This window comes from Sus scrofa, chromosome 9 (genome assembly GCF_054392235.1).
Source record: "Sus scrofa isolate SSC_HxYL_T2T_F1_AM1 chromosome 9, Sscrofa_HxYL_maternal_Yorkshire_Landrace_v2.0, whole genome shotgun sequence".
In the NCBI taxonomy this organism is placed as follows: Eukaryota; Metazoa; Chordata; class Mammalia; order Artiodactyla; family Suidae; genus Sus; species Sus scrofa.
The window spans coordinates 3,614,080-3,625,111 of NC_139391.1; the positions used below are offsets into that span (position 1 = coordinate 3,614,080).

The 11,032-nt window shown below is 46.3% G+C and overlaps 1 protein-coding gene across 1 annotated transcript; it reads left to right on the top strand.

Annotated features, from left to right (window-relative positions):
- Positions 1 to 933: 933 nt before the first annotated feature.
- On the top strand, positions 934 to 7,074 carry OR56A1 (olfactory receptor family 56 subfamily A member 1). The gene is made up of 2 exons (XM_005667068.4): positions 934 to 1,152; positions 3,163 to 7,074. The coding sequence occupies exon 2, from the start codon at positions 6,130 to 6,132 to the stop codon at positions 7,072 to 7,074; it is 945 nt and encodes a 314-aa protein (XP_005667125.2). The 5' UTR covers positions 934 to 1,152; positions 3,163 to 6,129.
- Positions 7,075 to 11,032: the final 3,958 nt, after the last annotated feature.

An 11,032-nucleotide genomic window follows, 5' to 3' on the forward strand; every position in this document is an offset into this window, starting at 1 on the left:
TCAAGGCCTGCGCCTCCCCCAAGACACATGCTTCTCTCACCCTCTTCAGGGACCACTTCCCAGCAGATACACCCTCTCTGCTTTCGCCTTTACCACCTCCTTTCTCACGGGTTATCTGTCCCATGTAGACACATATTTAAGATACTTCCTCTCTTGGGTGCCGCCTCTTTGCCCTCCTGGTCTATTTTGCACCTGCTCCGTGGGCGGAGAGGCTACTACTGCCTCTGGAAATTCACTGCTGGGGCTCTAGTGCTGCTGTGTCGAGGGTTTGATCTCTAGCCCAGGAACTTCTGCACGACACAGGCACGGCCAAAGAGAAAAAGAAAAAGAAAAATGTAGGACAGAATTTTAAAATTTTTTTAATTTTTTAAAAATTTTTTACTCAATGAATTTATTACATTTATAGTTGTACAATGATCATCACAATCCAGTTTTAGAGGATTTCCATCCCACACCCCCAGCGCATCCCCCCGACCCACCGTACTGTGTCCTTTGGAAACCATAAGTTTTTCAAAGTCTGTGAGTCAGTATCTATGACAGATTTTTTTATCCCAGTTATTTCCAGTGGGACTCTAAATGATACACAATATCATATAATTTGAATGTTAGCGTGTCAATGTGTCATGTTGTAATTGGAGGAAAAGTGAGAAACTCCCACTGATGGGGCTGTCTTGTTCAGAGGGACAATTCAAGGGGTGAGTAGTGGATGAGTGAGAAAAATGTGTCAGTGTTTCTACGGAGAAAGCAAAAGTAAGAAATCAGTGAATTCAGAGACTCATTTAAAGGTCATCGGCTAGGATGCTGGAAAGAGTACGAATCAGGATGGGAGGAGTGGGAGCTACCCAGCAGCGCTTCCCACTCTCTGGGCTTGGCGGCAGCCCCCCTTTGGAAATCTTTGTCCGGTGCTGTCTCTGCACAGCCTGGGTGGGATCCAGGGCTCACCTCGCAGCACAGGGAACGGAGCTGTGCTAAGCTGCCTGCAGATCAGCTCCTGCCCTGCTTGCTCACTGAGCTGTTATCTCTTTGTTCTCACTGTATCTATTACTGGGGGGCCCAGTCCTCCTGGGTGACACAAAGCCACGGGAAGCGCCACACAAGCAGCAGACTGCTACAGTTACCCCGATCCCAGGCAGAGTCGCAAAGGGCAGCACGGTGAGTGTCTGCCCATTTTCTAACGCAGGGTGGTGGCTCCTGGGCAATTGTGTCCACAGGTGCATCAGACTACGCAACAAGGAAATCAAACAAATTATTTATTGCCTAAGAAATCGTGTGTCTAAATCAGGGGGACATGCTACAGGCTAAAAATTCACATCTCAGATTATTTCTCTGTTGAACGTATTTTTTGCTTGAAGTTTAAACTTCTCCAAACTTTTCTCAGATTTAGCCTTAATTTAAGAAGTTAGGAGTTCCCGAGGTGGCTCAGAGGAAACGAATCTGACTAGGAACCCTGAGGTTGCAGGTTCCATCCCTGGGCTCCCTCAGTGGGTGAAGGCTCCGGCATTGCTGTGAGCTGTGGGGTAGGTCACAGACGTGGCTCAGATCTGATGTTGCTGCGGCTCTGGTGTAGGCTGGCAGCTCTAACTCCAACTGGACCCCTAGCCTGGGAACCTCCATATGCTGTGAGTGTGGCCCTGAAAAGCTCAAAAAAAAAAGTTATACCATATGTAAGCCTCCCATAGTTATCTATTACTTCATTTATATGCATTTATTTTTCATCAGAAGGTCATTTGCATGCAGTGGGCGTCCCATTGCTGCGAAACTGGAAATGCTTGAATGCTTAGTTCAGCCTGTGCTCAAAAGTAACCTTTGTTGTGTTAAACACCCCGTTTTTGACTTACCTCATTTTTGTCCTTGACCCACCTCTAAAACTTAGATTTGAAACATCCTACTTTCTGACTACCGCCTTCTAACCTCAGGTTCAAATTTTAACCAGTGCAGTCACAATTTGCGGACATCAGACTATCAATGCATTGAAAGAATTCCCTCCATTCTATTATTTATCCCCCTCTCTTCTTGACTTTATTCCTTGTCAAGCTTAGATTCTATGGCCCATCATTTAATTACTCTCTTGGAAATTGTCTAACCTACTGTGTTCTCTTCCTCCTCTGTAGTTGCAAACGCTGTTTAAATCTACACATCTGTCTCCTCTGTGGAAGACTGGAGCTTTCTAGAAAAAAAAAAAAATCCTGTAAAGAAACTTGTTGATTTCACATTCCGTTTATCATCACTCACTTCACATGTAAACTCAACAGTACCCAGAAGCCCTGCTATGGGACACCATTGCAATAAATGAGTCCATATCTACCAGGTTATCAAAGGCAGAAACCTAAGAATTACATTTGATGTCTACATGGAATACCTCACATCTAATTTATCAGCATATGTCCTTGTCTACTCTTTGAAAATTTGTCTACTCAAACCCATCTCTCTGCCATCAGTCTGGTCCAGACCAGCATCTCCTGACTGCGCAGTAATAGTCTTCTGCCTGACTTCTCTGCTTCTGCTCGTACTTTTCTTCCCACTCCTTCTTCTCTTCATTAAGGCTTTTTGATCCAACCTAACTAAAGTAATGCTCCTGCAGTCATGCTTGTTGATGACAGGATTTTGTATATTTTCTTTGCTAAAATTATCAAAAGCTTTCTGCCTTTTATCTGTATGATCAAAGAATAAAACTAAAAGCATATTTAATTAAATGACAGAAAACATATGCACTTAATTCAAAATTTTAAGTTAAAAAAGGCATTCAGTAAAGGTGATTCATTCTCTACACCACTATTATTTCTGATGCATATAATAGAAAACCTAAATAGTGCTGCCTTAAACAAATTAGAAAACATTTTCCTTCCACATAAAAGCGTTTCAGAGGCGGACCTCCAGGGATGAAACCAGACCATCCCTAAGTTTCTCCGTTTCGGCTTAGCCAAGCTGAGACTCTGCCTTTCACCCTCAACGTTTAAGGGAGAAAATTCGGGCATCAGTCCTGTGCCTGTTCCATGGGGAAGGAGGGAGGGAGAATGACCTTCATTTCTCAGCTGAGTTAGCTCATGTTAAAGAGTTTTGCTGAAAACTCTGGCCAGTGGCATCTACTGATCTGAGAGCTATAGTATTTTGGCAGTGGACATGGGCACCCAAGCAAAATAATGCTTTTTGTTCCTAAGGAAGAACCAGGACATCTGGGCAAAGCAGCAGCCATCTCTAACACACCGTCTTGCTCCTGTCTGCCAAGTTTGACCCATTTGTCTTTCTCCGAAGAAACTACTCTTACAGGTTTCCTGCGTATCCTTCTTCAGGTAACTTGATTATACATAAGAACATGTAATAACATGTGCAGGTATGTACCCTAAATAAGTCTCTCTATTCTTGGTATTGCATTCCAAAATGATTTTGTGCAGCGTTCTGTGTACTAATTTGCCTCTTGCTTCTTTGCTAAACCATATATCTTAGAAGTTATTCAAAGAGGTACATTTAGAGATGCCTATGGTTTTGAAGAATCCCATGATTAGAAGGAGCACGAGGTGAGGACAGGGCTGTGTTTACCGTCCTTACCCTCGTGTACAGGGTCTAATACCATTTGTGGAGCAGAGAAGGGAGTTAGCATTTGATTAATGGGTGGGTCACACAAATAGCAAATGTCAGAGCTAGGATGCAAATCTGCTAGTGATTTAAATGATTTCATTTGCATGATCTTATCCACAACCTTGATGTGTCAAGTTAGATGGACAGATTTCCTTCTATTGAACTCTCTCTGCGTTCTTTAGGAGATACCTTTATTTATCAGTTAGACCAGTCGTAACAGTTTCTGAACTCGATGGGCTAGGATTTCAGCGCCTGTCGTCATATCATCAGAGCAGCGGCGACATTTAGGACAGCCATTGGGGTCAGATCAACGTGGCTGGGAACGTAGGCTACCTGTGTGACTGGGTGAGGCTCCGTCTCTCTATCTCTCCCCCCTACACAGTAGGGGTAATAGTCCCTACTTCAAAGCGTTGCTCATTCATGTCTAAGGGAGATGATTCAATGAAGAAAAACATCTTAGGTAGTTTAGGTCACTGAGAAATCATTCAAAACTTTGGCGTTATCACTGTAATCAAGGCCCTTTTGCCTCTTTTCCTGTATCTTCAACCATGGTTGTGTGCCAGGCTTAGGCACCAGATCCCTGGCTTCTGGTTTCTAGGCAAGTTCTTACTTCAGTTTCAAACCACTCCATCCTTCGCCTCCCAACTCCCCACCTGCAGGAGCCCCACGAGACTCAGTCCCAAAGGACTCAGCTCTTTATCTATCAAGACTCAGCTTCCCAAGCCATCTTTTCCCACCTGGGGTCTAAGTAGGAGGTAGGAGAGGAACAGGAGCTCATAAAACTCCCAAGATGTATTTAGCCAAGTCCAAGCAGTTTCTACTACAGCTGACGCATCATGAAGAACTCACCCTCTTAGGTCTTCTGTAAGTTCCAGGGCCAAGGGAGGAAAGCAGAGGCTGTACCAGATGTAGATAGAAAGAATGACAAGGAAGATGGGGGTCCTTTTCTGATACGCAACCTCCAATAACCAGGAAGAAGAAGGCGATGAGGAGGCGGGAGGTGTGGTGACCCTGGATGCGTTAGCATCTGGAAATCCTAAATGTCTGTAAGGAGCTCCGTGCTTTCTTTCTTCCCTCTGCCTTCCGAGAGGAGGGTCCCGTCTCCTTGCTTGGTCAGGAGACGAAGCGCAAGTAGAGAATCGGGCTTCCTCTCGCCTGCCCAGGAGGGAAATGGGGTCTGCACACCCTACAATGGGAGGCGGGGGGTAGGGATGCTGAGTTTAGTACGTCACCAGACATGGATTCAGGAAAAGTACGGATGAAGAAGCAACCCCTCAACTCGCCGTTTAAACTGGAGAGAAATTACTTTCTTTAGAATGATAGAAATTGCTCTTTCAGAGTTCACCAACCCCAGTTTTTCTGTGGTTTTTCTCTGATGGGCCTAGTTTTGCCTTTTCCCCCAAGATAAACATGCAGATATTTTGAAGTTCTCACTATGTCCTTGTTTTTGCAGGACTCACATCTGTACTTTGGGACAAGGAATCCCCTCTCCCTGAGAGGGAGCAAGGTCTTTTATTATCCTTGATGCGGAACGTCTTAACAGAGAGTAGCCTGAATTAGACAGGCTCCTCCAGGTGGGTTAACCAGAACAGAGTGGAGATAGATTCTCAACCACTTTGTTCTTGATGCAGTGCGTCTGTGAAATAAACGAATACATATAACACTCTTAGAAGACTGCCTGGCAATACAGCATGGTTGATATATGCTGGCTCAGACGGCCAATCCAGCTTTAGAGTCCTTAAGTTAATTTTTACTCTCTGTACCACATTATTGTGCGCATGTATGCACTTCCACCTGTTAAAACATCTTGTAACTTATTCTCTTCTCCTTCTCTCCCAGTCCAGAGTTTCTCCCCCTGCCTGTTCTCCAGGGTTAAATAGTGAAGACACTGGACTTAGAGCTTACGTGATAACAATGGGTAGCTGAAGGCAAGTATCTTGGGCTTGATGAGTTTTGGGCGGTAGAGTTTCCACAAATAAAGGGTGAACCTGTGATGAATGGAAACAGATAACTGGAATTGATCAACCAGTGGTCTTTAAGGAAGAGCATGGTTTGAGGGAAGGGATAAAACAAAATTATCCATCTCAAATTATACTGGGTGTACCAGTAAGTGAGGGCCTCACTGAAGGTATCTCCACCTCCCAAATGACAGAAATTATCTCCGAAACACCTATTGAAGAAGCCACCATAGGTCTGTTGTCTCCATCGTATGTAGATGGTATGTAAACTAGGTGTGTTTTCAGCCCATCTGTATTGAGCATTTTGCCTTTCTTACACTGGTAGCTTTCTCACCTCATCTGTTGCACATTTTTAATGTTATGAGCCTAACACTCACGGTCAATTTTTTCACTGAGCCATTTCTCACACTGTAGCATTGCTTGTCAGGTCCTTCCACTGTACCCTGAAGGTATTGACTAGAATGTTCCTTTTTGGGGAAGAGTCTCTTCTGCACCATCAGTGTCCTAGAGGGTGAAAGTCAATTAAGCAAAATCCCCTCTTGTACCTGCCCACGCAGTCAGTCGAGAGAAGAATTCTCAGCTCAAGATACAGGGGATGGCATCACCCAGCAACCACTCCTCTGCTCCGGTCTCCGAATTCCTCCTCATCTGCTTCCCTAACTACCAGAGCTGGCAGCTCTGGCTGTCCCTGCCCCTCAGCCTCCTCTTCCTCCTGGCCATGGGGGCCAACGCCACCCTCCTGGTCACCATCCGGCTGGAGGCCTCTCTGCACCAGCCCATGTACTACCTGCTCAGCCTCCTCTCCCTGCTGGACATTGTGCTCTGTCTCACCGTCATCCCCAAGGTCCTGGCCATCTTCTGGTTTGACCTCAGGGCCATCAGCTTCTCTGCCTGCTTCCTCCAGATGTTTATCATGAATTGTTTCCTCCCCATGGAGTCCTGCACCTTCATGGTCATGGCCTACGACCGCTATGTGGCCATCTGCCACCCTCTGAGGTACCCATCCATCATCACTGAGCAGTTTGTGGCCAAGGCTAGTGTGTTTATTGTCACACGAAATGCCCTTCTAACTGTACCCATTCCCATCCTCTCTGCCCGGCTCCGCTATTGTGGGAGAAATGTCATTGAGAACTGCATCTGTGCCAACCTGTCTGTGTCCAGGCTCTCCTGTGACAACTTCACCCTCAACAGAATCTACCAATTCGTGGCCGGTTGGACCCTACTGGGCTCGGATTTCCTCCTCATTTTCCTCTCCTACATCTTCATCCTGAGAGCCGTGCTCAGGTTCAAGGCCGAGGGGGCTGCAGTCAAGGCTCTGAGCACCTGCGGCTCCCACTTCGCCCTCATCCTCTTCTTCAGCACCATCCTGCTGGTCGTGGTGTTGACGAACGTGGCCAGAAGGAGGGTCCCCGTGGACATCCTGATCCTGCTCAATGTCCTGCACCACCTCATCCCCCCTGCCTTGAACCCTATTGTGTATGGGGTTCGGACCAAGGAGATAAAGCAAGGAATTCAGAAACTGCTGCAGAGAGGGAGGTGAATACGTAGGACCGATTTCTAATCCCTCTCCCCTTCCTCCTAGCGGTGCTTCCCAGGCATGAGGTAGAGAAAAGCCTCATCCAGGTGTCTCCCTTTACCCTGGCCTGGTTCAAGGAGGGGTAGACAAGAGCAAGAAACGCATTTGTCTTGAGTAATTGCTTTGAGCTTCCGCAATTATAGTGAAGTAATTTAATCTTTACAACACTCTCGTAGGTGTTATTACTTCTATTTTGCATGGTAGAAAAAAGAGGATTTTAAGAGTGCAAGCTGCTGGAGCTCATGTGTCTGGCAGATATGTGACAGAGCCGAGGGTCAACCCCAGACTAGAGATTTCTTTCTTTCCACAGAAATGCCCCTTCCTGTGCAACTGAAGCTGGGGGCCAGGACTTCACCCCACTTTCCTCTGCCTGTGCTTCATCCTGGATGTGCATAGGTGTTTCCTGCCTCTACCTGCTACTTGGACTGCCAGGGGGTTCCTGTCTGACACAGCATCTGTCGGACCACAGGACAAGAGGGCTCATAATGATAATGTAACCTCGATGTCCTTGTATATTGATAATAATTATAGTAATAACATGGCAATTAAAAGCTCTATCTTCAGAACTCTTGCAATATACCAGTGTTTGTCTATGAGAGCATTTCACTTTGATAAGAGCCTTCCGTGGAGAATTATGACAATGAGCTTTTAAAAAAGTTCTAACAGAAACGATATAATTCAAAGGAATATGGTAGTATTGCCAGGGCTATTTTCAAGCGTCTGGTCCGCTCTATTGGTCTCTGCCTTTGCTGTGCTTTCCCAGCTGCGAACCCAGAAGGGACTCAAGGAAGAGTCGGTTGCTGGGTTGAAATTCAGATCTTCATTCCTGAACTAGGCTTCTCCAGATCAGTGAAGTGGCCAACACAGCTACGAGAGGCTTGACTCAAACTGGGTGCACACGGGGTCGAGCCTATTGGCGCATGGGAGGGATCTGTCAGGAGGTGGGGACAACATAGCAGTTCTCGTTCCTCACAGTAACTGGCACAATTTTGGACCCTCCAGGGCTCCGTAAACATGCCCTTACTCCTGATGCTGAAGCTGCTGCGTGAAGTGTGGACAGGGTCGGCGGTGCATCTTGTTTCACAGTAGAGCACTAAACAGACCAGCCCAGTACGTGGGGTTGGCTCTCTGCTCTGGTTCTCAGGAGAGAGGTTAAGAGGACCTCAGGTTCTCACAAAGCTGTCAAGCCCAGGGCCAGTGGTTCAAGGGCCTGGACACAGTGGTCCTAAGACAGGCTTTGGGGTGAATCTGCATAGAGCGAAAGGGCGTGGAGGAGCAGGATGACTCAAAGAGCTTGATCTTGAAGGGCAGACACGCCTGTTGTGATTCTATCATAGCATTAAAAAAAATGTGCTCAGCAGAAATCTTTAAACTCTGTCTTGAGTGGATAGACTGAAGTAGCATATACTAGAGGCATTTTAAACTGGCGGCATAGAAACGTACAAACTTCCAGTTATAAACAACATTGGAGATGCAGGGTACCACGTGACGCCTAGAGTCAACGCTCCTGTATATACGAAATTTGCTGAAAGGGTAAATCTTGAAGATCTCATCACAAGGAAAAAACCCCTTTTTTTTCTTTTTCTTTTGGTACCTACATGAGCCCCTGGATATTAACTACACTTTTGTGGTACTCATTTCACAGCACATGTGTTAAGCCATGATGCTGGGCACCTTAAACTGATACGGAGCTGTATGTCGATTCTATCTCAATAAAACTGAAAGACAGAGTGAAAATAAACTGGAGGGTATGGATTTTTTTTTTCAGTGGAACTGAGAAGATGTGTGAAGAGTCTCTTTGCTAGTAGAGGCTGATGGTGGTTCACTGCACTGCAAGGTGTGTACCAGGAACGCGAGACGGTGGAGAGGAGACACCTGCCCGGGCCACCCGCCTCCCTCCCTGGTTTGTAGGTGCGTCACACCTGCGTGAGGAACACACAGCCTTTTGAGAGAGAAGATCTGAAACCACTGAACTCTGCTATTCCGGAACAGAGTGGGTTTAAATCAAGACCCAGCAGTAAGAGAGAGCAGCATGTTCCCTGGAATTGAATTATCTGGAGGAAAGAGGGCGTCCATGCTGGGGACCAACACTGGAAATGAACACCTAAAATATCGTGGAGGGAACAAAACTAGGTTTGCCACCGTGGGGTTGGTAGTCTCTGGCTCTCTGTGGTGCTTTGGGATAGATTCTAAGCATGTGAGCGTGAACCATGAGAGCCGACTGTGGAACATCAAGGCTGTGCAGCCGGGGATCCTGAACCAGATGGCTTTACTGCAGAGTAAATAAACGCTTCCATGTGGACTTGTCAACAGTGCCCCCCTGTGGCCATACATAGGAACAGCCATGGTGGGGTGCGTTTGCAGTTCTCAGTGTTGGCTTGTTTTTGAAAGCGGATTGCAAACTCTTGAAAAACTTCTGCGTTCTCCAACATGCAGGAGGAAGGGGAGTGAGTCGCTTCCTGCTTATTGGGAGTTGAAAAATATATATATATTTCTACTTCAGCTAGATAGATTTGTAGTTTTCTGAAGTTTTTCATGCTCCAGATTATAGACAGCAAAGGCAGTGCCCATCAAAAGCCATCATATATTGAACTAGTAAATTGCAGGTAAAGTTAGACCCTACCATAAAGATACCATAAGAATTTGACACGATATAAATTTACTTCTAATCCACATCCTGATTCCACTGCCCGGAGGCTTTGCTTCATGCCAACCTTTAAGGACCCATGCTTCTGTCACATGTGGTTATTCCACGTTCTGAGCCCTTCGGGGCTTGCGCTGGTGCTTCTGAATCTGGCTGTCACACAGCGAAGGCAGAGGATGTGCAGATCTTGGAGAAGGTTTTAGGGGCTCAATCCGAGAGCGGCTTCCATCATTTTCTCCATCATTCCATTGGCCAGACTCCTCACAAATGTCCAGCTGTCTACAGGAGGAACTGTGTCTCTTGGTTTTCACAATAGTCATATTCATTCTTAGTCTTAAGAGTCTTAAGAGACTCTCAGAGTTCCCCTTGTGGCTCAGCGGGATAAGAACCGGACATAGTGTCTGTGAGGACGCAGGTTCGATCCCTGGCCTCACTCAGTGAGTTAAGTATCCAGTGCAGGTTGCATATGTGGCTTGGATCCCGTGTTGCTGTGGCTGTGGTGTAGGCTGGCAACTGCAGCTCCGATTTGATCCCTAGCCTGGGAACTTCCATATGCCACAGGTATGGCTGTAAAAAAAGAAAAAAAAAGAAAAAAAAGAGAGAGATTCTCACATATAACATATAATTAGCCTCTTCCCAAGTGAGGTGAAACGAACTCTCATCTAGCACAGAGTCTGAGACCTCCAGGAGGGGGTGTCATCACCACATCCTGATGTGGTTCCCCCTGGACCAGCATCTTCCTTCTCCCGGCACGTATTTAATGATGCTGCAGAAACCAACTACCAGCCTTAAAGACTCCCAGGTGGAGATGCACCATGGGGTATATTTAGCAGGAACTGTCAGGGGTAATGGCTGGATACTTTGGGGGCAGGCACTGCAATGCTTGCATCTCCAGATGGTGAGGCAATTCCCTGACTAGACACTGGTTACCTTCTCCGGGAAGGATTCTCCTGGCCACTGTTTTCTGGGGCCCCTTGTTCTGCTCTTGGGGGGCTGTGCCTTCTTCAACGTCCCGAATGACACTAAATGAAGCAGGTATTGGAGCCTGTGGCTTCTTCCGTAGATACCACACTGGAGCCTTCTTCCTGCGCATAGAATATGAGGATCAATGCTTATTTTAATCCTTAGTGAAAAGCTTTCTTTAAAAGCCAAGTTCATGTTTCTTTGGCAATGAACCTCAAATACCTAACAGATTTCTGATGTATTAGGTCAGTTCCTTGTGCTAGAATCACACATACCTTATGCCCCCAACAATTAGCTTCTTTTATTGTCGTGTAA